We start from the raw sequence: 28,000 nt of genomic DNA on the forward strand, positions 1-28,000 counted from the left end.
GTCTGGACTCTCTGTGTTGGGTGGGGAGTGGGGTCTAGTGGTTAGAGCAAAGGACTGGGAGTCAGGACTCTTGGGGTCTGTTCCCAGCTCTGCAAGTGTCTTGCTGTATAACCTTGGGCAGGTCATTTCATCCTGATGTCCCTCTAGTCTCATACCATTCCTCCACCTCCGTGTTTGCACTGCCTAGCAGTGAAGTATCATTATCAAGCCTCCCTGAGGGACGGGACAGGAGCTGACCCTGCCCTGGGACCTGGTGAGTGTGGCATAGAGGGGCCCATCTCTCCCAATCCAATGGGGGTGAAGCAGGGCTGCCTGAAAGCACTGTGATCTCTGGCCCGGGGCCCCACAGTCAGCGGGAGGGGAGGGGAAAGCAAAGAAAATCCAGGACCAGGAACCAGTGGGAGCCTCGGAGTCTTACCCCAGCTGAGTCATTACCCCCCCTCCTGCCCCACGCTGGCTGTTCAGGGGCCCCATGTGTGACACGAGTTTGATGGAGCTCAGCCCACCTCCCACCAGGACGAGGCATCAGCCTTCCCACTGGGCACAACAGGCCCCACCTCCGCCCCTTGCTGCCAGGGGTGAAAGAAAGCCAGGTACCTCTGGCCAAGGGACGCTCCTGGTCAGGTTCTTTTATAGCAGCTGCATCCAGCTGACTCGGGTTGTGGGAGGGGCTTGCAACAAGCCCCACCTCTTATTTATTTACTTTTCTCATTTTCCCCTAAGTTGGACAACTGATTTGTGTGTGGGGGGTTGGGGGGGGTCCCCTGCAGCACACAGTGGGGCAGAAAACCAGTCTGATGTGGGGGCAGGTTGGGACCCTCCACATCTGCTAGCACAAATTCTCCTCTCGCTTAAATCGGGAGTCACACTAGTTCAGATCAGTGGAGTGACAGTGGTGTAAGTCAGGAGTATCTGGATCAATGGCATTGCACCAGTGTAAATCAGGAGTGATTCCATTTAGATCAGTGGCGCTACGGTGGTATAAACGAGGGATAACTCTGGATCAGTGGTGTCCGCTGGTGTAAATCAGGAGTAACTTGGTTTAGACGAATGGAATTACTCTGGTTTAGATCACTGGGGTATCATGGGTGTAAAACAGATGTAATTCTGTTTGGATCAATAGCATTACACTGGTGTAAATCAGGAGTATCTTGGTTTAGATCAGTGGCATTACACTGGTATAGAACATTTAAGTTACATCAGTGTAAATCAAGAGTAACTTGATTTGAATCACTGGAATAAATCAGGAGTAACTGGTGTAATTGCAAGGAGGGTGGGGTTTATGGGGCTAAATTATGATCTCTTTACACTGGTGTAAATCTGGAGTAACCACAGAAAGGCAGCAAATTGAGGCTGGGCTATTTCTAAGGGAATGGGGTGCCTGATACAATGGGAGCCTGGCACCTAAATCCCTTCAGCTCCTTTGAAAATTCCCAGCCTTAAAACCAATAGATGAACGTATTTATTTTACCTACTGCACAGTTAGCCTGGGGAACTCAATGCCACAGGTTCTCTGAGGCCAAAGTTTAACATCTTTCAAAACAAGGACTGGATGTTTATACAGATAACTAAACCCAGAATTAGAATATTAAATATCTTTAAAATAACCAAGCGTTTTGGCAGGGCTATAAAACCTCATGCTATAGGGCACGACCCAACCTCTGACTATCAGAGGTCAGGAAGGAACTGACCCTAGGGGCCAGCTATACCCTAATTACCTGTAGGGGGCACCTCTTTCTGAATCAGCTATTTATTGGCCTCTGTTGGAGACAAGAGACTGAACTAGAAAGACACTAGGTTTGACCTGACTGTCCATGTGAACCCAATAGAGTGACCCTAGTTTTACCCCAATGGAAACAAGATTAGGGCTTGGCCTGGCAGGATTTGAGAGTGTTCAATAGAACGCTGGGTCCTAGTCCCATTTCTCCATCCTTGTTCTTTTTTTCAAAACCTTCCCAAAAAACGAAACAAGACAAATTGTTAACTGTATAAAACCTGGCAAAGCTGTGTGTGCCAATGACCCTATGATAACCTTGGGGCCGATACAGCAGGGAGCCTACTGAAATACAGAAGGGTGCAGAGAGCGGCTCTTGTATATTACCACTGGAATGAGATTCTTTTAATGCTATTTTATATATAAAAAAGTGTGGAGGGGGGCAGAGAGAAAAAAACCCAACCAAACAAAGAAAAAAAGTTAATATTAAAATAATAATTTTTTGTGGTTGCCAAACTTTTTTTTCCTTGTTTAAGTATTTTATCAGATTTGTATATTCAATATTGTAATTTCTGTGTATTTAAAAAAAATTAAAAAGGGCGGAATGGAATCAGAGGAGAATGTTCTATTTAAAAGTGTATGTTGTATATTAAATCTTAGCAAAAGTGACTCTTAAATGTTTTCCCCTCCTTCTGTGGTGGGGTTTGGAGGTGCTGGTTCGAGCTTCCTAGATTTATAGGGCCAGAAAGGGATCGTTCTGATCAGCTAGAGCCAGATTCAAGAGATGCAAATAGTTTTCAGACACTGAAATGTGCCAGTCACACACAGCCCAGAGTGTCCGATTGTTTTATTGCAACACCAACAGGAGATACTTTGCTCTAGAAAAGGAGATATAAGATGTTTCAAGCAGGGCTAAGTTGCAGCTGCCCTTAATGATTTTAAAACTAGAGTAAAATAAAAATAATTGAATATTTCTGCTGTTGTTATATATTATATCTATTAGGACACATCAGTGGGAGATGGCATATTATGACAAAGGCCCTTTGTTTTCAGGTTTTATTCTGTTTAAAATGTCCTGGGAATTTATAAATGTTTATGACAGAAATTTAACTGTGCAAAAAATTAACTTCACAATTTTCTGGGTAAATATCAGAGTGAATAGGGGGATGGAGGACAGAAAAAAAAGCAACAACTAGGGAAGAATTTATTTCCTGAACTGCACATTAACAGTAAAGACATATATGCATGTGTGTATCTTCCACTCCACCGCCTTACTTAGACAAACAGCCTGGCATGTCCGCTTCAGCTAATTTGTTTTTAGCATCAGTGCATCTACCGGATGTAATGGGCTGGATTTGCTTAACGTAATCAGTATTTTCATGTACTTGAGCGGTCCAAACGCTGGGTGAAAATCAGTAAAAATGGCATAATAGCTTTTGTAAAAGCTGGGGGTTTGTTGGTTGAAAACCAAAAACGAAGGGCCTTAATTATGATTCATTGTAATAAAAATAATCTCAAAATGGAAAAAAACACATTTCAAAATGAAATTTAAAGGCGCCAAATGAAAATTCCCAATCAGTTTTGTCTTGTTTGTTTCCCAGAGCTCTGTGAAAACGTTTGTTTTTCTAACTGGGAATGAAACCAAATTTGAAATGTCAACATTTCCCACCCAATGGAAATTCCGAGTTCCAGGGGGAGAATGTGCTGCTACTTTAGACCTATAGCAACTTCCTCTCTACGTAGCGGGTAGAGCAGTGGACACCAGGAGACTTGGGCTCTGTTCCCAAGTCTGCAGCTGGCCTGCTGGGTAGCCTTGGGAAAGCCACTTGCCTCGTTGTGCCTCAGTTTTGCCCCTCTATAAAATGGGGAGAATGGTAGTGCCCTCTTTTTGTAAAGTGCTTTGAGATCTCCAGATGAAAAGAGCTAGCGATTAGCAGGGAGAAGGAATCCAGGGGCTCGACTGCTGTGGCCAAAGAGCTGGGCCAACACTTTGCCAACACTGCTGCTACCTGGTGTTTTTCCTCAAGTCCCCGCTCCTGGAGTCACGACACTCCTGAAATACTGGCATTCGTTTTAACAGGAAAGTGCAGTAAAACAACCCCAAAACTGGGGGGGGGGGTGTTTGGGTTTTTAAAAATATCCTGATTGGCTGGGGGGGAAACAAACCTCCTGCTGTCAGGACCCAGCTTGTAGGGTCTGAGCCCGTGGCGCTGGCCCCGCTGCGGTTTCACCAGCATGGCAGGTAGGTTGCGGCCCCGGCGAGGGGGCCCAGCCTGTGGGATGGGGGACGCTGCGGGGAGGGGGACGGAGCTGCGTGGCCAGCACAAAACCAACAGCGTCTCTGGCAACAATGAAGGAGGAAGAGGCTCTCGGCTTGGCCGGAGGAAGGAAAGACTGTGGTTGAGAGGCGGGTTATATAGGGGACAGATGGATTGGCTGGGAGGTGGGTTATATGGGAAGAGGGGGCTCTGATTGGTTGGGAGGCTGGTTATATTGGGGAAAGAGGCTCTGATTGGTGGGGAGGCAGGGTCTATGGGAAGAGGGGCTCTGATTGGCTGGGAGGCTGCTTATATGGGGGAAAGAGGCTCTGATTGGCTGGGAGGCAGGCTCTATGGGAAGAGGGGGCTCTGATTGGCTGGGTAATGGGTGACAGCAGTGGGGAGGTGTGGTTTGCTGCGTGATGGGAGATTGGCGGGGGGGGCTGATAGTGAAAGGGGAGGCTCTCATTGGCTAGGAGACGTTATTCTAGCGTCAGCCAATGAGCATCTTAGTGCGTGGCTGATCTTCGCCCTGCTGGAGACTTTGAATTTGGGGCCTGATTGGTTGGGAGGCTGGTTATATTGGGGAACGAGGCTCTGATTGGCTGGGAGGCGGGCTATATGGGAAGAGGGGGCTCTGATTGGCTGGGAGGCAGGGTCTATGGGAAGAGGGGGCTCTGATTGGCTGGGAGGCGGGCTCTATGGGAAGAGGGGGCTCTGATTGGCTGGGTAATGGGTGACAGCAGTGGGGAGGTGTGGTTTGCTGTGTGATGGGAGATTGGCTGGGGGCTGATGTGAGCAGAGGAGGCTCTCATTGGCTAGGAGACGTTATTCTAGCGTCAGCCAATGAGCATCTTAGCCTCCAGAGCCCCGCCTTCTCCGCCCCCTAAGCCAATCGGGGTTCAGAGGGGCGGGGCCCGTGCGTGGCTGATCCTCGCCCTGCTGGAGGGTTTGGGGGAGCAGAGCTCTGGGGGTGTGGGGCAGGGGCAGGAAGCAGGGGTGTGGGAGCAGAGGTTCTGGGGTGCGTGGAGGCAGGGGTGTGGGGAGCAGAGGTTCTGGGGTGCGTGGAGGCAGGGGCAGGGAAGCAGTGGGTGTGGGGAGCAGAGGCTCTGGGGTGCGTGGGGCAGGGAGCAGGGAAGCAGTGGGTGTGGGGAGCAGAGGCTCTGGGGGTGCGTGGGAGCAGGGGGCAGGGAAGCAGTGGGTGTGGGGGTGCAGAGGCTCTGGGGGTGCGTGGGGGCAGGGAAGCAGTGGGTGTGGGGGGGCAGGAAGCAAGGGTGTGGGGCAGAGGCTCTGGGGTGCGGCAGGAAGCAGGGGTGTGGGGGCAGAGGCTCTGGGGGTGCGTGGGAGCAGGGGCAGGGAAGCAGGGGGTATGGGGGGCAGAGGCTCTGGGGATGCATGGGGCAGGGAGCAGGAAGCAGGGGTGGAGGGGCAGAGGCTCTGGGGATGCGTGGGAAGCAGGGGTGTGGGGAGCAGAGGCTCTGGGGATGCATGGGGGCAGGGAAGCAGGGGTGGGGAACAGAGGCTCTGGGGGCGTGGGGCAGGAAGCAGGGGTGTGGGGCAGAGGCTCTGGGGGTACATGGGGCAGGAAGCAAGGGGTGTGGGGTGCAGAGGCTCTGGGGTGTGGGAGCAGGGGCAGGAAGCAGGGGTGTGGGGCAGAGGCTCTGGGGTGCGTGGGGCAGGGAAGCAGGGGTGTGGGGTGCAGAGGCTCTGGGGGTGCTGGGGGATGGATGGTGGGGGGAGCAGGGAGAGCTAAATGTCGCAGGATGAACAGGGAGGTGGGTGCAGTGGGGGGAATTGGTGCAAGTTTGGGGAAGAGTTGGGGGGTGGGGGGCCTGGCACACGGACAGGGGGAGCGGTTGGCCGGATCTGGGCTGGCCTGCCAGGTCCATGGGGGAGGCAGTCGGGCACTGACCCCTGCCCCGTGTGCCCAGGTCCCTGGGGCCACTCTCTGAGGAGAACTTCCAGCGCCTGGCCGAGGCCGGGGTGCAGAGCCCCGAGTTCACCGCACTCTGTGCCCAGCTGGTGGCGGAGCTCCGAGCCCTCTGCCCCCTGGAGGAGGACGTCAGTCCCACCAGCGGTGAGTTACCTGCAGAGAAATGGGGGTGGGGGGGAGACTGACTGGCCGGGGGTGGCTAGTGGGACACGGGGCTTTCCTCCATGGGCCCTGGTGATGCTGTGACACAGGTAACATGCCTAACACAACCCTGGAGTGACAGGGGAGCTCCACTCCCAGCCAGGTCCTCTGGGTTCGTTATCACTCAATAATTAATCATACCAGCAGCGTCATTCCTCCCTGGGGAGGAAGTGTAGCCCAGTGGTTCCTGCCCTGCCACAGACTCCCTGTGTGACCGTGGCCAAGTCACCTAGCCGCTCTGTGCCTCAGTTTCCCCATCTGTGCAACAGGAATGATAGCTCTGCCCTGCCCCCCAGCAGGGTTGTGAGAATAGATACACTCTAGGGTGCTCAGATGCTATGGTTATGGGGGACACAGGTCTGCCCTAGAGAGAGAGAGGAGTCATCCTGCAGAACTGGCTGCAGCAGGATGTCATGGAGGCAGATACGCCCCAGTTAGTGATCCAACGTTTTATTACAAGAGTAATCCCATTTCCCCCCACTCCTCCTCCCCCAAGCCAGCCAGTCCCCTGCCCTGGGGCTGGATGGGAGCCCAGCGCCCCATAGGGGGAAAAGGCCTGTGCCCTATTCCCCACCCCCTGCCCTGGGGCGTTCCCTCCTGAGGAGGCTGGGGTTAAGAACATAAGAACGGCCATACTGGGTCAGACCAAAGGTCCATCCAGCCCAGTATCCTGTCTGCTGACAGTGGCCAGTGCCAGGTGCCCCAGAGGGAGTGAACCTAACAGGTAATGATCAAGTGATCTCTCTACTGCCGTCCATCTCCACCCTCTGACAGACAGAGGCTGGGGACCCCATTCCTTACCCAGCCTGGCTAATAGCCATTAATGGACCTAACCTCCACGAATTTATCCAGTTCTCTTTTAAATGCTGTTATAGTCCAGCCTTCACAACCTCCTCAGGCAAGGAGTTCCACAGGTTGACTGTGCGCTGAGTGAAGAAGAACTTCCTTTTATTTGTTTTAAACCTGCTGCCCATTGATTTCTTTGGTGACCCCTAGTTCTTGTATTATGGGAACAAGTGGAGAAAGTGGATAAGGAAAAGTTATTTACATCACTCATGATTTTATAGACTTCTATCATATCCCCCCTTAGTCTCCTTTTTTCCAAGCTGAAAAGTTCTAGCCTCTTTAATCTCGCCTCATATGGGACCCATTCCAACCCCCTAATCATTTTAGTTGCCCTTCTCTGAACCTTTTCTAATGCCAGTAGATCTTTTCCGAGATGAGACCACATCTGTACACAGTATTCGAGATGTGGGCGTCCCATGGATTTATAGAAGGGCAATAAGATATTCTCCGTCTTATTCTCTGTCCCTTTTTGAATGATTCCTAACATCCTGTTTGCTTTTTTGACCGCCTCTGCACACTGCGTGGACGTCTTCAGAGAACTATCCACGATGACTCCCAGATCTCTTTCCTGATTAGTTGTAGCTAAATTAGCCCCCATCATGTTGTATGTATAGTTGGAGTTATTTTTTTTACTTTACATTTATCCACATTAAATTTCATTTGCCATTTTGTTGCCCAGTCACTTAGTTTTGTGAGATCTTTTTGAAGTTCTTCACAATCTGCTTTGCTCTTAACTATCTTGAGCAGTTTAGTATCATCTGCAAACTTTGCCACCTCACTGTTTACCCCTTTCTCCAGATCATTAATGACTAAGTTGAATAGGATTGGTCCTAGGACTGACCCTTGGGGAACACCACTAGTTACCCCTCTCCATCCTGAAAATTTACCATTTATTCCTATGCTTTGTTCCCTGTCTTTTAACCAGTTCTCAACCCATGAAAGGACCTTCCCTCTTATCCATGACAACTTAATTTACATAACAGCCTTTGGTGAGGGACCTTGTCAAAATCGTTCTGGAAATCTAAGTACACTATGTCCACCGGATCCCCCTTGTCCACATGTTTGTTGACCCCTTCAAAGAACTCTAACAGATTAGTAAGACACGATTTCCCTTTACAGAAACCATGTTGACTTTTGCCCAACAGTTTGTTTTTCTATGTGTCTGACAATTTTATTCTTTACTATTGTTTCGACTAATTTGCCCGGTACCGACGTTAGACTTACTGGTCTGTAATTGCCGGGATCACCCCTAGAGCCCTTTTTGAATATTGGCGTTACATTAGCTAACTTCCAGTCGCTGGGTACCGAAGCCGATTTAAAGGACAGGTTACAAACCTTAGTTAATAGTTCCGCAACGTCACATTTGAGTTCTTTCAGCACTCTTGGGTGAATGCCGTCCGGTCCCAGTGACTTGTTACTGTCGAGTTTATCAATTAATTCCAAAACCTCCTCTAGTGACGTCTCAATCTGTGACAGTTCCTCAGATTTGTCACCTACGAAGGACGGCTCCAGGACACCAAAGGTTGCTCCAGGAGTGGGGTGTTGGCTGGGCGGGGGGGGCAGCATGTCGGGGGCCGGGGATTCATCGGTCTCTCCTGTTCCGGTGCAGGCCCTGAAGATGCCGAGACCTTCCAGATTGAGCTGAGCGGGCTGCTGCAGGAGCTGCACTGCCCCTACGCCGCGCTCACCACGGGGGACGTGACCGCCCGGCTGGGCAGCGCCCACAGCTGCCTCCAGCTGCTGTGTAGGTGACGGCAGGAAAGTCAGATGGAGCAGCCTGTGGGGCCTCTGAACGGCCGGGCTGGGAGACAGGACTCCTGGGTCCCATTCCCGATTCTCCCAGGGGAGTGAGGTCGAGTGGTTGGAGGAGGGGGGTAGCTAGGACTCCTGGGTCCTATTCCCGATTCTCCCAGGGGAGTGGGGTCGAGTGGTTGGAGGAGGGGGGTAGCTAGGACTCCTGGGTCCTATTCCCGATTCTCCCAGGGGAGTGGAGTCGGGAGAGGGGGGGATCCAGGACTCCTGGGTTCTATCCCAGCTCTGGGAGGGGACTGGAGCATAGAATGCAGGAGTCCTACTAGCCCTGGACCAGATAAAGATCCCCTCTCCAGGACACCCTGGGCAGGGCTGGCCCTGGAGCCCAGAGCGTCCCCACCAGCCGCAGCCAGAAGAGCCCAGTGTCTTTCTCACCCCGTATTCTCTCCCAAGACTTCCTGAGCTCGGAGCTGCAGGCCGCCCGGCTCCTGAGCTGGAAACGCCCCCCTTCGCCGCGGCAGGGAGCGGGGGCCGACGCTGCCCGGCGGGAGCTGCAGCTCATCAACCAGGCGCTGGGCAGGCCGGAGCCGGCCCCGACCTGCCCCATCCCCCAGCTCCTGGAGGACATAAAATCCAAGGTGAGGAGTCAGATGTGCCAATTGCTAGGGGAGCTTCAGGGAGCCTGGGGCACGGGGCCTGTCCCCTCTAGGGGGTGCCAGCCCCGATCCGGCACCATGGCTGGGGACCGGCTGGCTCGGGGGGCAGGGAATGGGGCCTGGGGCCTGTCCCTTCTATGGGGTTCCAGCCCCGATCCGGCACCATGGCAGGGGACCGGCTGGCTCGGGGGGCAGGGAATGGGGCCTGGGGCCTGTCCCTTCTATGGGGTTCCAGCCCCGATCCGGCACCATGGCTGGGGACCGGCTGGCTCGGGGGGCAGGTAATGGGGCCTGGGGCCTGTCCCCTCTATGGGGTTCCAGCCCCGATCCGGCACCATGGTGGGGGACCGGCTGGCTCGGGGGGCAGGGAATGTGGCATGGGGCCTGTCCCTTCTAGGGGGTGCCAGCCCCGATCCGGCACAATGGTGGGGGACCGGCTGGCTCAAGAGGGCAGGGAATGGGGCACGGGGCCATTCCCCTCTAGGGGGTGCCAGGCCCATTCCAGCACCATGACGGGGGACCGGCTGGCTCAGGAGGGCAGGGAATGGGGCCTGGGGCCTGTCCCCTCTACGGGGTGCCAGCCCCGATCCAGCACCATGACGGGGGACCGGCTGGCTCAGGAGGGCAGGGAATGGGGCCTGGGGCCTGTCCCCTCTAGGGGGTGCCAGCCTCGATCTGGCACCATGGCAGGACCGGCTGGCTCAGGAGGGGCAGGAATGGGGGCCTGGGCCTGTGGGGTGCCAGCCCCGATCTGGCACCATGGCGGGGCAGGGAATGGGGCCTGGGGCCTGTCCCCTCTAGGGGGTGCCAGCCTCGATCTGGCACCATGGCGGGGGACGGGCTGGTACAGGGGGGCAGGGAGTGGGGCCTGGGGCGTGTCCGCTCTACGGGGTTCCAGCCCTGATCCAGCCTCAGGGCAGGGGTTTGGCTGCAGCTCCGAGGCACCAGTGCCATACAGTGAATAAACAGGGCACCAAGCCGCTGTTGGTGTCTCGGGCTGCCGGGCCGTCCCCGTGGTGCAGGGAGCCGCCCGGCAGGTGTCACCTTTCCCTAACCACGGTGCCCGCGCCGCGTCTCCCCGCTGAACTTGCGCTCTCCCTCCTAGGTAGCGGAGGCCCTGTCCGCGCTGCCTGCCGGCCACCAGGAGATGGCGCCGCTGCTGAGGGCGCCGCTGACGGCTCGGCAATGGGTACGGGTGGGGGGGGCGGGGTGCACAGCACAGAACCTGTGGTTCTGCTCCTGGCTCAGGGCCGGCCCTGGGTCCCGGCCTGGGCTGCAGCTTTCAAAAGCAGCCAGAGGGAGTTAGGCGCCCGACCCACCCTGTTTCTGCCAAAGAATCCCGGTGCCTAACCCCCTGCACAGCCCCATTGCATAGAGCTCTTAACAGACCTGGGTTCGATCCCTGGCAGGGCGGGGGGCCGGGAGTCAGGATTCCTGGGTTCCACCCCTGCCTCCCTCTTTGGCTTGGAACAAGTAGCACCCCTCCCTGTGCCTCAGTTTCTCCCCTCAAGGGGGCCAGTGCAGCGGGGCTGGGTGGGGCGTGGCTTTCTGGCGGCCTGTGGCTGAGCAGCTCTCTGTCCCTCCCGGCTAGGAGGCGCTGGAGGGGATCCGGCAAGCCCTGTGTGCCGAGTACGAATGCCGCAAGCGCATGATGATCACACGCTTCAACGTCACCCTGCAGTCCTTCCACTGGTCCGAGAGGGCAAAGGTGAGGGGTCGGGGTCGGGGGAATTCCAGTGAGGGGAGGGGTCTGGCGCCAGGGAATGGGGCCTGGGGCCGTTCCCCTAGGGGTGCTGGCGCCAGTCCCGCCCCAGGGTAGGGTTGCCAACTTTCTACTTCCACAAAACCGAACCCCCCTGCCCCCCCCCTCTGAGGCCCCGTCCCTGCTCACCCCATCCTCCCTCGCTCATTTTCACTGGACTGGCTCAAGGGGTTGGGGTGCGAGAGGGGGTACGGGCTCTGAGCTGGGGCGGGGGGGTTCTGGGGTGGGGCCAGAAATGAGGGATGTGGGGTGCAGGAGAGGGTTCCGGGCAGCGGGGTGGAGGGGTTTGGCGTATGGGAGGGCTCCAGGCTGAGGTGGGGGTTGGGGTATGGGAGGAGGTACAGGACTCTGGCTGGGAGTACAGATTCTGGGGTGGGGCTGGGGATCAGGGGTTTGGGGTGCAGGAGGGGGCTCCAGACTGGGATTGAGGGGTTTGGAGGGTGGGAGGGGGATCAGGGCAGGGGGTTGAGGTTCGGGGGGGGCCTGGGGTGCTTACCTCAAGCAGCTCCCAGAAGCAGCGGCACGTCCCCCCTCCAGCCCCTACGCGGAGGCGCGGTCAGGCGGCCCTGTCTGCTGCCCCATCTGCAGGTGCTGCCCCCTCAGCTCCCGTTGGCTGCGGTTGCCGGCCAATGGGAGCTGCAGAGCTGGCACTAGGGGCGGGGGCAGTGTGCAGAGTCCCCTGGCTGCCCCTATGCGTAGGAGCTGGGGGGGGGGGGGGATGTGCCACTGCTTCTGGGAGCCACACAGAGCCCGGGCAGGCAGACAGCCTGTCTTAGCCCCTCTGTGCCGCCGGCTGGACTTATAACGGCCTGGTCAGCGGCAGTGACCGGAGTCGCCAGGGTCCTTTTAAACCAGGTACCTGGCAACCCTACCCCAGGGCAGGGGCTGGCTGGCTGCGGGGGAATGGGACGTGGGGCCTTTCCCCTCTCGGGGGCGCCAGCTCCCGTCTGGAGTTGCTGATGCTGAGGAGGGGCCGGGTCCCAGGGACCCTGTGCCAGGGCTGATGCCATCTAACAGGGAGGGATTTTTCTCCCACAGGCCCAGGGCGCCGCCCTGCTGGCCGCCGTCTCCCCGCTGCGGCAGGCTGAGTCGGTCGCCTCCGGCATCACCCCGGCCCAGCTGCTGGCCGCCCGCGAGGACGCCTCGCGCATCGTCAGCACCAGCAGCGGGCGCTGCCGCCACCGGACCAGCTGCGCCATCAACAAGGTACGGGCAGCGCCCAGGCCAGCGGGGAGACGAACACGCTGCTGGGTCCGGCCACAAACTACCGCCCTGCAGCCCCTCCCCCATGCAGAGCAGCCTGCGGGGGGGGCGGGGGAAGAGCTTCTCCTCTTTCCCCCCCCCCCCTTTGCTGCCAGGGCATGAGACCCCCCCCTCCTCTTGCATCACGCCAGGACCACAGACCCAGCAGGGCTGGGCCCTTCCCACCCCCTGTTACCTCCCTTTGGGGGTGGGTGGAGCACGGGGCACTGGGGGTCTTTCTTGTCTTTTACCTCTGCTGCTGTTTTTCCCCCCTCCCCACCCCCCGGGCAGGTGCTGATGGGCAGCGTCCCGGACCGAGGGGGCCGCCCCAAGGAGATCGAGCCCCCCATGCCCACCTGGGAGAAGAGGCGCGAGGGAGAAGGAGGCCAGCAGCGCTGGGGCCGACGGAGCAAGAAGAAGAAATGAAGCCTGCTCCGGCTCTGCCGGGAGCTCCCCCCCCCACACTGCAGGGGGGCGGGCAGAGCATCTGGGGGGCAAAGACCCAAGGACTCAGAGCCCAGCTAGGCAGAGTGGGCGGTGGAGGGGAGTTGGGGCTCAGAGGGGCTGCGCCCCCCTACAGCCAAGGGGTGATAGAGCAGCTACTGATCAGAGGCCAGGACGCCTGGGTTCTGGTCCCAGCTCTGGGAGGGGAGTGGGGTCTGGTGGCTAGAGCAGGGGGTGCTGGGAGCCAGGACTCCTGGGTTCTGGGAAGGGAAGTGCATGGAGTGCACCATGTTGCACTTAACACATTCCCCAGCAGGGGGTGCTGCAGCTTTTGCTTTGGCAATTGGAATTTGGAGCCGATTGTTTTAGAAGAGGCTGCGGGGAGGGGGCGGGCGGGGGCTCGGGGGCTGCGCGTGGCTTGTTGATTTGCCCTTTGTAAACTGAGGCACGAGGCGGTTGCCTTGCTGGCGTGGAGGGGGGGACCCTGCGGGGCTGCGTTCAGGGGCTCTGCAGGGGGCTGGCAGCTTGATCTGTGCTGTTGTAAATGTCAGGCTCTGGGCTCAATCGAGGGGTCGGTTTGTACCGTGATCGACGGGCCCTTCCGAGGGGATTAAAGTGTCGACGCCAAAGGCTGCTCCAGCAGACGCGCCGGTGCGCGGGGAGGGGGTTGGGCCGCACCCGCGGGGGCTGCAGCCGGGGAGCGTGAGGTGGGTTTGGGCCAAGCAGAGAGGGGCCGTGTGATAGTCCCCCGAGCCCTGACCCCTCTCCCCAGCCCGGGGCTCCCCTCCCCCAACAGCTCTGCCGATGCCCCGTCCTGGGAGAGGACCAGGTGCATGGAGAGGGTGGAGCTGGGCTGAAGCTCTGAGCTGGCCTCACCCTGGCCCCTTGATCCCCTTCCCCCTAAGTGCAGGGAGTGGACCCCAGGCCCCGTTCACCTCTCCCCACAGCCGACGGGCAGTGACTCCATTGGCGTCAAGGGACCCGAATCCTGGGGTTCAGGGCTTTTGACTTTCAGGGGGTTGTTTGGGGATCCCCCCGTCATGCTCGTTGTTACCCTGGGCGATGCTGATGGATGCTCTCGCTGGTACCCCGCCCCCATCTCCATAATTATCTTCACAGCCTAACAAAGGCCAGGAGGGGAAACTGAGGCAAGGCCGGCGGCGGAGCGGTCGACAGGCGCCCGGCAACGCGGTGGCCTGGAGCAGAGAGGGGGCAGCTGTTGTCCTCGCCCAGGCCTGGCAAAGATGCATTCCCTTTATTGGGGCCGTGCCCAGGTATAGTCCGGGATGCCCAGCCTGGGATTGCGCCGCCGGCTTTGAGTCCCTTGGCGGTGCCGGGCGACGCGGGCGCTCTGGGAGCCGGAGGGGGCGAGCGGCGAGTCCGGCCGGTTCATGCCTTGGAGTCGCGCTGCAGGTGCAGGGAGTCCATCCCTTCCAGGAGCAGGGTGAGCGAAGCCTGGCCGTGCCCCCCCTCCTCCACCTTGCCCCGGCGCCCCTCGGCCTCGCCCGTCAGCAGCCGCCCGTTCTCCGCCTCCAGCTGGGCGTTGCGGCAGTGCAGGCCGATGTTCTCCAGCAGCAGCTGGTTCCGCTCCTGCAGTGGGGGGGAGCAGAGTCCCAGGGGGGGTGGGTTGGGGGGCCAGAGCAGGGACCCTGCGGAGCTGTGCAAGGGAAGCCCCCAGCCAGCTCCACCCGTGGGTGGCCCGATTTGCATGCCCAGCCACGTGGAGGGGGGGCAGGTCTCCAACCTCCCCCATCCCTTATCGTACCCCTGTTTTGGGGTCTCACCTTCTCCATCTCCTGCAGCTGCTCCAGGAGCTTCTGGTCCCTGCTGCAGCCTCCCGCCCCGCCGTGGGGCTCGTGGCCCTCAGCCGTGGGGCTGCTGCCGTCCGTCTGCGTCCAGGCGTCCCGGGTGCGCCGCCGCCCGGCTGGCACCCCTGCCAGCACCACGGCCCGCTCCTCCGCCTGCTCGCCCACCGGGGGAAAGGGGAAGGCCTCTTCCTCCGACCCTGCCGTGGCGAGAGGGGGCCCTTTAAATGGGGCTGGCCACGGGCTGTGCCACTGCCTGGGTGGGGGGAGATATGGACAGCAACGGGCCATTCCACTGACCCTGCCACGGGGGGGAAACAGGTGGAGAGGGGGCCCTTTAAATAGGGTTGGCCACGGGCTGTGCCACTGCCTGGGTGGGGGAAGATATGGACAGCAACGGGCTGTTCCACTGACCCTGCCACGGGGGGGGAAACAGGTGGAGAGGGGGCCCTTTAAATGGGGTTGGCCATGGACTGTGCCACTGTCTGGAAGGAGGGGGGGAGACAGTACAGAGTGTTTCACTGAACCAGTAAAAGGGGGGAGGGGAGTGTTAGCATGTTTGTGGCCATTTAAAATGGATCATGCCACGGGCCAGTCCACTGCCTTGGGGGGAAGAGGGGAGGCCCACGGGTTGTTCCACTGTCCTGGTGAGGGCAGGGGGGGATGGACTGTTCCATTGCTGGAGAGAGGGGAGGGAGTAGCATGAAGATTCCTCCCCCCCGCATACCTGAGCTGGGGTGCTGCGTGGCGGCAGGCGTGGCTGCACGGGGCGTGCCCCCCTCTGAGGCTCTGGCGTGGAACCGCTTCTTGCACTCCAGCTCCACCAGGTCTTTGCACTGCTTGTGGCAGCTCATGCCACAGTCTGGGGGGGGTGTGTGAAGACACATGATGTAAGCTGGGGGGCCTGGCATTACCCCCCCATCTAGGGGGAACCCAGCCCTCCCACTGCCTGCAGGGCCAGGAGAATCCCTCTCCGTGGTGAGCAGTGCAGGGCTCAGGACACACAGCTGTGCAGTGCTATCTCCAGCCAGCAGGGGGCAGTGCTCAGGCGGAGGGGCACATACGCCCTGCCCCAGGGGCTGCTTCGTCCCATGGGCCCATTGCCCCTCCCTAGCCCTGTTACCAGCATTCTCCCCCCACCTCGCCCCATCAGGGCTGCACTTACCCCGACATCTGTACCCCTGCTTGGAGACACCCCAGAGCTAGAGGAGAGAGAGCGGAGCCTGTTAGCCGCAGCCTTTGGGGGGTGGGTTGTATTGTCCCTGTAGAGGGGGGAGGAGATTTTTGCAATGGGGGGGGGATTGCTGGGGCTGGACCCCCACACACATTGGCAGTGTCCATGAATATAGGGGATGTCTAGGGGGACAATGGGTGGGGGGGTTAACCTCCCCCACTGCTGCCTCCTGGGAGAGTGATGTGAGGCAGGATTCTTGGGGGGGGGGGTCTGTAGAGCAGCCAATAGTTGGTGCACCCCCTTTCCTGGCCACTGGGGGAGGGGGCACTGTGGAGCAGGGTCTCTGGCAGGCCTGGGATTTGGGGCACCCCTGTCCTGGCTGCTGGGGGGCAGGGTCTCCGGCAGGCCTGGAATTTGGGACACCCCTGTCCCGGCTGCCGGGGGCAGGGTCTCCGGCAGGCCTGGAATTTTGGACACCCCTGTCCCGGCGGCCGGGGGCAGGGTCTCCGGCAGGTCTGGGATTTGGGGCACCCCTGTCCCGGCGGCTGGGGACGCTGTGGAACAGGATCACTTACGAAGCCGTTGCAGCTGTGGCAGAAGGTGGGTTTCTTGAAGGTGGCCTCCTGGAAGTCGTGCAGGAAGCCGAGGCCCAGCTTGGAGAAGACGGCGCAGGCCCGCATGAAATAGTCAGTGATCTCCTGGCGGCTGTAGGGTCCCTCGCTGCCGGGGCGGGAACGGGACAGTGAGGGGGCTGCCTCGGAAACGGGGGTAGGAGGGAGTGATACTGACAAAGGGGCCTTGTGGGGGAAACTGAGGCACAGAGCCAGGGCGTGACTTGCAGTGAGTCAGAGCTGGGGATAGAACCCAGGCGTCCTGGCTCCCAGCCACCTCCCCTGGCACACACTCACCGGTCTTTCCCCAGGCCGTAGTAGGAGAAGGGGAAACTGGCCACAATCTTTTCAAAGTCCTCGGGCGAGATGCAGCCGCGCTGGTCGTGGTCGTAATTCTTAAATACAGACTTGGGGGGGGCGGGGGGAGAGGAGCATTAACTTGTGGCAGCACAGCCTTGGCCTGCCCCCAATACCCACCGGGAGCCCCCCCTCGATCTAGGGTGACACCCCATTCTGTCCTGTCAGCCCTGCCGGGTGGGGTGGGGTGTGGCTGGGGGGAATTGCTTTGTGTCTCGGCATCAAATGGACAGATACCCCCCCTTTGCCTGCTGGGGGTGGGCCGAATCCTATATGGTCCTGAGTGCACCCCCTCCCCTGAGACAGGCTGCAGGTGGCCGTGACTGGGCCATATAAAGGGATAACAACCTCACTGCTGCAGCCAGCCAGGGGAGCTGCTCCCCTGAAGGGCCCTGGTTTGAGTCCTGCCTAGTCCCCGCCCGGGGGCTGGGCCTGGCGCACGCCCCCCCCCCACCCCGCCTGGGGGCTGGGCCCAGCACAGGGGGCAGCAAGAGGAGCTGGGCCCTGGCGGACGCCCCCTGCCCATGTGGGGCTGGGCCCTGGGAAGTGGTGGGACTGGCTAGAGCCGGCTGATGCCTTTGCTACTGCCCTGGGAGGGGAATGGGGGTGATGCACAGTGTGACACGCCCGATGGTGACTGCACAGTGTGACGCCCTATGGTGACTGCATACCGTGACACGCTCCCTGGCAACTGCACACCATGACACACCCCCCTGACAACTGCACACCGTAACCGTGACACGCCATGGCAACTGCACACTGTGACCCACCCAGCAACTGCACACTGTGACACCCCCCCGGCAACTACACACCTATCCAACACACATGGCAAATGCACCCCACGCCCAGCTGGGGCCTTGGCACAGGGCAGATGCCCCCTGCTGGTTTGGGGGCAGGGAGCTACCGGCCATGTTACACGTCCCAGGGGGCTGCGCTGGGGGGTGGGCGCCTGGCTCACCTCCACCATCTGCTGGACGTGTTTGCTGATGGTGAGCCGGTCCGGTTTCGGGGCCACGCCCGGCGCCCACTCCACCACCACGGGGGGCTTGAAGGGTGTGGCCGGCTGCGGGAGGGCAGAAGACAGAGGGTCAGACACGAGTGCCTGGAAAGAGGGAGAGGAGGGGGTGGCAAATTGGGGGGGGGGGTCGTGGGTTTTTCTGTGTGTTCCAGGGGGTTGCATGCAGAGGGGGTGGGACTCAGTGTCCCCGGGTGTTACTGGTTTAACGAGGGGAGGGGAGAGGGACCCTGGGACCCCGGCCGATGGGCTGGAGGAGGGAGACCCCAGCGACTGGTGACCTGGAGACGCAGCTCAGGAGTCGCAGCCGGTTCTGGCCAGTGGGGGGACAATGGGCTGCGGGGAGAGGACCCCGGGGACCTGACCAGCCGGTTCCAGCCAGAGGGGGGCGGAGAGGAGAGGAGACCCAGGCCACCCTGTTTACTGGAGAGAAGCCAATGGACAGAGGGGGCTTGGAGCCGGGGATATCGGAGGCCCAGCTGGGGGGCTCGGGGCTGGAGGGGGGGAGCAGGCAGAGCCCCCCTGGCTGCAGGGGGACTGGGATGTGCTGGGCTGAGGGAGGCCAGGCCTGAGGCCCTGAGAGTTTCCTGTGCTGGGTTCAACTCTCAATAAACCCTCCTGTGTTACACTGGCTGAGAGTCGCCCCGGGCTAGAGATCAGGGGGCATCAACCCCTTCGGGGGTTTGGGGGGGCCCAGAGCGTGTGGACTCCCTGGGGGGGGCCACGGCAGAGACAGACATGCTGAGGCTCCGAGAGGTGGAGGGGCCTGACCCCGAGGGAGAGCGGCCCCCCGAGAAGGGCTGTCGCACTGAAGGGGGCACCCCCCACGGGGCCACAAGTGGGCCCAACCTGTGAGTCTGTGACAGAGCGTTGGGGGGGCTCCTAGTTCAGCCCCCCCCCCAGCTTACCAGGGACTTGGGGCAGCGGGGTTCCCGGGCGTAGGAGAGCTCGTAGATTTCATCGTCCGTGTAGTACAGGTCGAGGGAGAGCTGGGGGGCAGGGGCAGAGAATGGGGTTAGAGGGTCCCGCTGGGAACGGCCTTCCCGTACCTACTGGAGAGGGGGTAACGGGCTGGGCTGGGATCGCTGCCCCCTGCTAGCCAGGGGCCGAGCCGTTTGCACGAGGTGCAGGCGTGCGATGGCACCGGGGGGGAAATTGTGCAATTGCACCACTGTTCCCTGCTGGCAGGTCTGTGTGTGCCGCCACGCTCGGCTCGCTGGGCACAGCGGGGGTGTGCGCATTTGCACCAGCGCCCTGTTTGCACGTGCGGTGGGGGAAGCTAGCCCGTGCCCTGGTGCACCTGACCCACTGCTCCCTGCAGGGAGGGGGGGGGGGCGGGAAGACGGCTGGATGCAGCCCTGCGACTGGCAGGTTGGGCCATGGGTGGGGGAAGGGGAGATCTGGGGCATTCCCCTGAGCCCCACCCCCCCTGACTCCTCTTGCACCTACACCATCTTGCACACCCACCCTTGCACACTTCTGCCCATTGCACACCCAGCCACTTGCACATTAAATCCTGGCCTGTCACACATCTCACACCACCCTCCTCGCACTCCCAGCCCCACCCACTTCCACACCTCACCCCCAGTCTCCTGCACACCCAACCATACCCCCTTGCACACCTGGCCCTAGCCTCTTGCACGACCAGCCCCGCTCTCTCGCACGCCGGCTCCGGGGGAGGGAGGGCTCACCGTGAGCAGGTGCACCAGGTCCTTGTTGGCGGCGAAGGGCGGCGTGGCCTGCTGCAGCGCCTGCAGCTCCTGCGCCTGCTGGTACAGGCCCTGCAGCTTGCTGAGGTTCAGCTGCCCCCCCAGGCGGTCGGGCAGGGCCTCGTGCAGGGACACCAGGTCCTTGAGGTGCACCCCCACGATGGGGATCTTGAACCCGCTGCACTCGCCGTAGGCCCGCCGGTAGGCGCTGTAGTTGCAGCAGGAGGAGAGCAGCTCGGTCATCTCCGCCAGCGTCTGGGGGGCAGGGCGGGGTGGGGGAGAAGCCAGAGGGTCAGAGATCAGGCCCCCAGCCCCAGCTCTGCGGAGGCCCCTGGCTGGGGGGGGGGCGGCCCCCATGTGGGGAGGAGGAGAAATGGCCCTGGGGGGCGAGCGATGGTCTGGGGGGGCAGCTGGGACCCCCCCTCCTCGCTAGCTAGGGCCAGTTGTAGGGGAGCTGTCAAGGGCGCCCCGGGGGGGTTGTGGGTGCGTGGGGGCGGCCAGGGCCCACCTTGGTGACCTCCTGCGGCAGCAGCGCGTGGGTGTCCTTGAGGCGGGAGATCGCGCTGTGGCACAGGCCGCCCAGCACCGCCATCAGCGTGTTGAAGTTCTGCAGCTGGCGCAGCTTCTGCGGGGGAGAGAGTTGGGGGGGGGTCAGGCATCTGGCCCAGTGTCATCCCCTCCCCCCCAATCAGGCTCAGGGCTGGCCCCCCGGCTCCAACTCCCCAGGCCCCTGCTGTGTCACAGGTGCACACTTGCACGCACACGTGCTCATGCACGTCTACTCCCTTGCACACACACGAGTATTTTCATGCACACAGCCTTGCACACTCATGCCCTTGCACTGCCTCACACACGTATAGATGTGCACACGCCTGGACTTTCCTGCATGCACCCTCTCGTGCCCTCTCACACACACTTGTGCATGCACACGCTTGCACACACACCCATGCACACCCACATGCATGTAGACACACCTGCACTGTCACACACACGCCCCTGCATTCACACACACGCCCCTGCATGCACATGTGCGTGCTCACGCAACCCCCCTGGCACGCCCCGATTCCCCCACCCCTCCTGGGCCTGCGTCCCCCTTCCCCACAGTGCCCCCTTCAGCCCCCATCCCCGGTGGCAGCTAGCAGGAGGGCACCCTCACCTGTGTGACGCGGATGAATTTGGTGAAGACCTCGGCTCGCTGCTGCGGCGTGGGCCGGTTGAGGATCATGACCTGCACCCACTGGGAGATGCTGTTGCAAAGGGCCACGGAGCGTTCCAGGGCCAGGTTTTCCCGCACGGAGCCCTGCAGCACGTAGCTCCTGTAATCCACGTACTGCCCAGGGCAGCGGGGAGAGAGGGAGAGACCGAGGGGAACTCAGCAACCGAGGCAGCCGTTCCACCGAGCCGCTCTCCGACCCGGGGAGGCAGAGCTGGCCAAGGCCCAGGGGCTGGTGTCAGCGGTGGGATCCACTGAGCTGCTCTGCAGGGGCTGGTGGGATCTACGCTGCCGCTCTCCGACCCGGGGAGGCAGAGCTGGCTGAGGCCCAGGGGCTGGTGTTAGCAGTGGGATCCACTGAGCTGCTCTGCAGGGGCTGGTGGGAGCAGTGGGATCACGCTGCCGCTCTCCGACCCGGGGAGGCAGAGCTGGCTGAGGCCCAGGGGCTGGTGTTAGCAGTGGGATCCACTGAGCTGCTCTGCAGGGGCTGGTGGGAGCAGTGGGATCTACGCTGCCGCTCTCCGACCCGGGGAGGCAGAGCTGGCTGAGGCCCAGGGGCTGGTGTCAGCAGTGGGATCCACTGAGCTGCTCTGCAGGGGCTGGTGGGAGCAGTGGGATCTACGCTGCCGCTCTCCGACCCAGGGAGGCAGAGCTGGCCGAGGCCCAGGGGCTGGTGTCAGCAGTGGGATCCACTGAGCTGCTCTCCAGGGGCTGGTGGGAGCAGTGGGATCTACGCTGCCGCTCTCCGACCCGGGGAGGCAGAGCTGGCTGAGGCCCAGGGGCTGGTGTCAGCAGTGGGATCCACTGAGCTGCTCTGCAGGGGCTGGTGGGAGCAGTGGGATCTACGCTGCCGCTCTCCGACCCGGGGAGGCAGAGCTGGCCGAGGCCCAGGGGCTGGTGTCAGCAGTGGGATCCACTGAGCTGCTCTGCAGGGGCTGGTGGGAGCAGTGGGATCTACGCTGCCGCTCTCAGACCCGGGGAGGCAGAGCTGGCCGAGGCCCAGGGGCTGGTGTTAGCAGTGGGATCTCTCCTGACCCTTCCTCTTTCCAGCGCTGCTCAATCCCTCCGGCGCGAGCTTAGCGCGATCGCCGCTGGTGCAGCCATTCGCCCCAAAGAGGCGGGGGGCGGCAGGGGGCAGGCGAGGCGCAGGGCCGGGGGCAGAGCGCTCACCGAGATGCGGCAGAAGGCTTTGAACTCCAGGTAGCTGAGGTGCTCGGCCAGCTCCGCCGCGTCCAGGTGGTCGAAGAGCAGAGACACTTTCCGCTTCTTGTTGCAGCTGGGGCTGCTCTGGTAGCTGAGTTTGCGGGTCCAGCTGCGGGGGGGGGGGAGCAGGTTAGACGGGCCGGGCCACTGGTGCCTGCACAATCGCCCTGTCTGTGCAGGCCCCACATACCGGTGCACACCGCCCCCATGGGCCCATGCACACCCACACCCTGTGTGCAAACACACTCGTGCACACCCCGCACACTGGTGCACACCCACCCATGTGCCCAGGCACACCTACACCCCACACACTCGTGCACACACCCCCATGGGCCCATGCACACCCACACCCTGTGTGCAAACACACTTGTGCACACCCCGCACACTGGTGCACACACACCCACGTGCCTGTGCACACCTATACCCCATGTACAAATACACTCACTTGTGTACACCCTGCACACTGGTGCACACCCACCCACGTGCCCAGGCATACCTACACCCTGTGCACTGGTGCACACCCCACACACTGGTGCACACACCCCATGTGCCCATGCACACCTACACCCTGTGCACAAACACACTCATGCACACCCCACACACTTGTGCACATCCCCATGTGCCCATTCACACCTACACCCCATGCACAAACACACTCACTTGTGTACACCCTGCACACTTGTGCACCCCCCCATGTGCCTAGGCACACCCACACCCTGTGCACAAACACACTCACCTGTGCCCAGCCCCACCCACCTATGCAATCCTACCATCTCCAGATGCCCGGGCACAGGGCCCGTGGGGAGGGCAGGGATGTGGGGGAAGGGGAGGCAGGGAGCAGGAGTGGCCGGGCAGGGTCTGTCCTTACACGTGGGTCGTGTCCGCTGGCTGGCACTGCCCATGGGCCTTGGCCTGCACGGCCTGCCAGAGCTCGCCCATGGCCTCCTCCAGCCGGGGCTCCAGGCGGAAGGCCTCGGGGTGATGCGTGATCCAGTACCTGGGGGGCAGGGAGCGCGGGGCGGGTTAGGGCATCGGCTGCAGGGGGGCAGGGCGCGTTGGGGGAGGAGGGGAGCACTGGGGGAACGGGGTGCATTGGAGGGATTGGGAATGTTGGTGTGTGGGGGCAGGGAGCAGTGGGGGCAGGGGAGTGATGGGGATGCGGGGTGGGGAGCAGTGGGGCACAGGGGAGCAGCGGGGAGGGGGAGCGACGGGGAGCAGCGGGGGCACAGGGGAGCGATGGGGAGCAGCGGGGAGGGGGGAGCGACGGGGAGCAGCGGGGCACAGGGGGGGTGCAGCGGGGGAGGGGGGCTCTCACCTGACAAAGTTGCAGATCCGTTGGCGTCTTTCCATCTGACCCTCCCCAGACGCCTCCCGGTAGGTGGCTGCGAGTTAAGGCTCCATCCCCCTTGGAATCCCCGGGAATAGAACCCAGGAGTCCTGAGAGCCCCCCCCGCCCCCCGGCTTGCAGCGCCCCCTGCTGGGGGTGACCCGCCCCCCCTCAGTGCAGCGCCCAGGGGCCCCTCCCTGCCCCAGCCTGAGCTCAGCCCCCCTCCCGGCCTGGCCCGGCCTGGGGCCGCGGGGCAGGATATAGCGCCAGGAGGCGGTGGGCGAGGTCAGCCGAGGGCACCACCCAGCTGTGCACGGTCAGAGTCATGTTCACCGTGTAGTCGCTCCGGCACAGGCTCCCGTCCAGGTCTGGGGAGGCAAAGGCAGGGGAAGGGTTAACGGCACCGGGGGGGTGGGCGGTGAGGAACAGTAATGGGGCAGGGGGGACATTGGCCTCATGGGACGGGGCAGCTGGATTCCACCCCATTGGGAGTCACAGGTTCTCAGCCCTTCTCCTCTGGGTGGGGGGTAACTGGCAGGGCAGGGGGCTGCGGGTCGAGAGTGAGGGGCACCGGCAGAGCTGGGGGGAGCCCAGGGCCGGAGTAGCAGGGGCTGCGGGTCGGGAGTGAGGGGCACCGGCAGAGCTGGGGGGAGCCGAGGGCGGGGCTAGCAGGGGCGGCGGGTCGGGAGTGCGGGGCCCCGGCCGCGCGGGGGGGAGCCCAGGGCCGGAGGAGCTGGGGCTGCGGGTCGGGAGTGCGGGGCACCGGCAGAGCTGGGGGAGCCCAGGGCCGGGCTAGCAGGGGCTGCGGGTCGGGAGTGAGGGGCACCGGCAGAGCTGGGGGGACCAGGGCTGGGCTAGCAGGGGCTGCGGGTCGGGAGTGAGGGGCACCGGCAGAGCTGGGGGAGCCCAGGGCCGGGCTAGCAGGGGCTGCGGGTCAGGAGTGAGGGGCACCGGCGGGGGGGCGGGGAGCCCCGTTACCGAAGGAGTTGAGACACTTCTCGACGAGCTGCTCCAGGCTGCAGGTCTTGGTGAGCTCCCCCAGGGCCAGGCTGGCCATGACCTTGTTGATCTCCCTGGGGGTGGGGCAGGTCATTCGACGCCGGCTCTGCCGCGAGCGGATCTTGCCGGGGCTGGGGCTGGCGGGGCCGGGACATTCCACCCGCGACTTCCTGAGAGGGAGGGGGGCCAGTCGGAGAGTCACGTCAGGACCAAACCGGCATCCTGGCTCCCAGCCCCGCCTCCGCTCTAACCACTAGCCCCCACTCCCCTCCCCGAGCTGGGAGAGAACCCAGGAGTCCTGGCTCCCAGCCCCCCCCGCTCTAACCACTAGCCCCCATTCCCCTCCCCGAGCTGGGGAGAGAACCCAGGAGTCCTGGGTCCCGGCCCCTTCCCCCCGTCATTAGGCCCGGAGCCCCTCCTGGGCTCCTCACAGTGCTAAAGCCACATTAAAAGAAAACAAAAAAAAAAGGGAAACTGAGGGCAGGAAAGGGGAAGTGTGCAGCTGGCTCTGTCGGCAGCAGAACAGCCCCGCAGGGGCTTCCCCCGGCCTGGCAGACCCGGGGCCCCGGCACACAGGCCCCTCGCCGGCTGGGTCTCCCCCAGAGCCCCCCACCCCGCTAGGGGATTCGGGAGCTGGGCAGCCCGGTGGTTGCCCCGGCACGCGGCTCAAAGTGGCGAGGCCCAGAGACGACCATGGTGCTGGAGCCAGACCCATGCCAGGGTGGGGGTGCCCGGCTGGTGAGGGTTTGCCAGGCAGGCCTGGCACTAATGCAACGAGTAATCGGTAATGCAGGTCGTGTGACACAAGGCGGGTGGGCAGACCGGGCACTGCTGTGGTGGGTGCTTTCCAACCACTGGACCCCACTCCCCTCCCAGAGCCGGGAGAGAACCCAGGAGTCCTGGCTCCCAGCCCCCCTGTTCTGACCACTAGACCCCACTCCCCTCCCAGAGCCAGGAGAGAACCCAGGAGTCCTGTCTCTGAGCCCCCCCTGTTCTGACCACTAGACCCCACTCCCCTCCCAGAGCCAGGAGAGAACCCAGGAGTCCTGTCTCTGAGCCCCCTGCTCTGACCACTAGACCCCACTCCCCTCCCAGCGCTGGGGAGGGAACCCAGGAGTCCTGGCTCCCAGCCCCCTGCTTTAAGCATGTTTCTCTGTGTTAACCTCACAAGTGGATCCTACAGATTCAGCTCCACATTGGCACCGTTTGGCTCAGCGTTTGCCGTGCCCCTCTTGGACATGGCAGAGCCCCCATGTGCCACTCTCAGCCCCAAACTCGGGGCGCCCAGAGGGGGGAGCAGCCCTGCAGCCTTCCCGTGCCCGCAAAGCCAGGCTCCGGGCGGCTTCCTGCCCCTTTCCTGGCAGGGGCATCGGCCCTGCTTCTGCATTTCCAGCAGCCGCATTGCGCCACGGCCCCAGCGCCGGGCCCCCACCCCCCCGTGGGCAGGGCCGGGAGGTGCCCAGAGCGAGTCACTTCCCCCCTCCAGCGCCTCTTGCCCAATCCCCTTCCATGCTGCAGGGCTGCACTGCAGGGAAGGCTGCCGCTGCCTGGTGCTTTGGGGGCTTCTCTCTGTCCACCCAGTGCCCCCGCTCTAACCCCACTCCCCTCCCTGAGCCAGGAGAGAACCCAGGAGTCCTGGCTCCCAGCCCCCTGCTCTCACCGCTAGACCCCACTCCCCTCCCTGAGCCAGGAGAGAACCCAGGAGTCCTGGCTCCCAGCCCCCTGCTCTCACCGCTAGACCCCACTCCCCTCCCAGCGCTGGGGAGAGAACCCAGGAGTCCTGGCTCCCAGCCCCCTGCTCTAACCACTAGACCCCACTCCCCTCCCAGCACTGGGGAGAGAACCCAGGAGTCCTGGCTCCCAGCCCCCTGCTCTAACCACTAGACCCCACTCCCCTCCCAGAGCCCAGACGAGGGACTAGCTGGACGGTAACGGGACCTTTTCTCTCTCCAGGTTCTAGCTGAGGTTCTAAGTCACCCTCGCAGTCACCAGCTTCTATCATCAGTTCAGTGATCTTCAGCCAGCCTGGCCCACGGCCCCCCAGCCCCTCTACGGCCAGTCCCACGGCCCCCCCAGCCCCTCTACGGCCAGTCCCACGGGCCCCAGCCCCTCTACGGCCAGTCCCACGGCCCCCCCAGCCCCTCTACGGCCAGTCCCATGGCCCAACCAGCCCCCTCTACAGCCAGTCCCACGGCCCCCCAGCTCCCCTATAGCCAGGCCCACGGCCCACGGCCCCCCAGCCCCCTCCACGGCCAGTCCCACGGCCCAACCAGCCCCCTCCACGGCCAGTCCCAGGGCCCACTGAACGAGCTCTACAGCCAGTGCAACCAACCAATCCCCTGTCTGCCCGGTGCCCCCAGCAATGAAGCACCGAAGTCTGGGACAGCTGCACCCCCCATGCACCCAGCTCTGGGGATGGTGGTTCTCCCTCCACTCACACCTCACTCAGTGATGGGCTTGGGCAAATGGGCGGTGTGGGGGGGGTCCCTTCCCTTCCCTTCCATCTAGGATTGCCCAGGAATCTGCAAGCCCTGAGATGCTCAGAAACAGCCAACTAAATCCACCGCCAAGAACAAGATGGCGGGGGAGGACCGGCTGGCTCAGGGGGGCAGGGAATGGGGCACAGGGCCTGTCCCCTCTAGGGGGCGCTGGCTCTGATCCGTCCCCAGGGCGGGGACTGGCTGGCTCGGGGGGGGGGGGACCGGGAATGGGACCCCCTTTCCCCTCTAGGGGGCGCTGGCTCTGATCCGGCCCCAGGGCGGGGACTGGCTGGCTCGGGGGGGGGGACCGGGAATGGGACCCCCTTTCCCCTCTAGGGGGCGCTGGCTCTGATCCGGCCCCAGGGCGGGGACTGGCTGGCTCGGGGGGGGGGACTGGGAATGGGACCCCCTTTCCCCATAGGCGGCGCTGGTCGCAATCCATCCTCAGGTCGGGTCCTCTGGCATAAGCCGACTGTAAGTTCCTGGGCAGCATCCGCTGCAGCCCGCTCCCTGGCCCGCAGGCGCTGAGATCCTTACGACGGGGCTGGCTTGGCCGGCCAAGCGTCAGGCTGCTCCCTCTCGTCTCACCAGCCCTCCTGCGCCAGGCCAGCCGAGGCCCGAGCGGCTTCCGACCAGCGCTGCCCCGCCCGGGCCCCTGGCTGCTCCAGGAACATGGCAGAGCCTGTCCCGTGCCCTGCCCCAGAGGTGGCTGCATTCGACGTTCGCCGCCCGCTGGCTGTGGCCGCGGCCTGCCATTGGCAGCGCCATCTCGGGAAGTGAGAAGCCGATGTTTGGAGTGGAGGGGGTGGAATCGCTACTGAGCCAACTGAAAAGGAGAAGCCGCGCAGACTGAACCGGCCGCCCGTGGCCACAAGGAAAGCCCCGGCGATGACAGGAGCCAGCGTCTTTCGGCGCGGCCCGGCCCGGCCTCCCGCTTACCTCTTGCTCTCTTTTCTGTTCATGGCCAAGCTGAGCGGGGGCTAGCGGGGGTGTGCGACCGCTCCCACGGCATGCAGCTGCTAGGCCCGCTGGCTGGTCTGCCCCGCGGGCATTTGCGTCCTTGTGCACGACAGAAAGAAAAGAAAACTCATGAACAAGCTCTCGGCTGCGGGCCCCGGGGCGGGACCTGTCCTGCGGCCGAGCTGAGTCAAAAGGAACTGGTAACATTTGTGCTGATGGGTGATAAAAAAAGGAACTGGCTTGTATGTGTGATGTCAGGACAGTGGGCTGTGAGAGAGAGACAGAGCGCCAATGTGTCTGTCCACAACAGGGGAAAGAACCCAGGAGTCCTGCCTCTCT

At 62.2% G+C, this 28,000-nt stretch overlaps 2 protein-coding genes across 5 annotated transcripts; one reads left to right on the plus strand and one right to left on the minus strand.

Moving 5' to 3' along the window:
- Positions 1–5,892: 5,892 nt before the first annotated feature.
- FAM98C (family with sequence similarity 98 member C) lies at positions 5,893–13,437 on the plus strand (the record flags this gene model as incomplete). The annotated part of the gene is made up of 7 exons (XM_039510883.1): positions 5,893–6,049; positions 8,562–8,696; positions 9,158–9,342; positions 10,466–10,549; positions 10,952–11,068; positions 12,161–12,328; positions 12,656–13,437. Coding segments are annotated over 7 exons (981 nt in total), but the record flags the coding sequence as incomplete, so codon positions are not given.
- A 612-nt stretch (positions 13,438–14,049) lies between these two features.
- RASGRP4 (RAS guanyl releasing protein 4) lies at positions 14,050–27,935 on the minus strand. Of its 4 annotated transcripts, none has more exons than XM_039510748.1 (17): positions 27,641–27,935; positions 24,201–24,391; positions 23,485–23,590; positions 23,211–23,273; positions 22,764–22,892; positions 21,863–22,004; positions 20,636–20,809; positions 19,988–20,104; positions 19,462–19,734; positions 18,679–18,759; positions 17,714–17,857; positions 16,696–16,805; positions 16,363–16,507; positions 15,779–15,815; positions 15,341–15,475; positions 14,593–14,813; positions 14,050–14,398 (listed from the first exon to the last, which is right to left on the minus strand). In XM_039510748.1, the coding sequence occupies exons 1-17, from the start codon at positions 27,661–27,663 to the stop codon at positions 14,198–14,200; spliced, it is 2,292 nt and encodes a 763-aa protein (XP_039366682.1). In that variant the 5' UTR covers positions 27,664–27,935; the 3' UTR covers positions 14,050–14,197. The 4 variants fall into 4 exon arrangements, with proteins under 4 accessions (XP_039366682.1, XP_039366683.1, XP_039366684.1 ...); XM_039510749.1 differs by having other exon boundaries at positions 17,714–17,818; positions 27,641–27,933; XM_039510750.1 differs by lacking the exon at positions 27,641–27,935 and adding an exon at positions 27,239–27,623.
- Between the last annotated feature and the right edge of the window lie 65 nt (positions 27,936–28,000).

This window comes from Mauremys reevesii, linkage group 22 (assembly GCF_016161935.1).
Source record: "Mauremys reevesii isolate NIE-2019 linkage group 22, ASM1616193v1, whole genome shotgun sequence".
NCBI classification, from domain to species: Eukaryota; Metazoa; Chordata; order Testudines; family Geoemydidae; genus Mauremys; species Mauremys reevesii.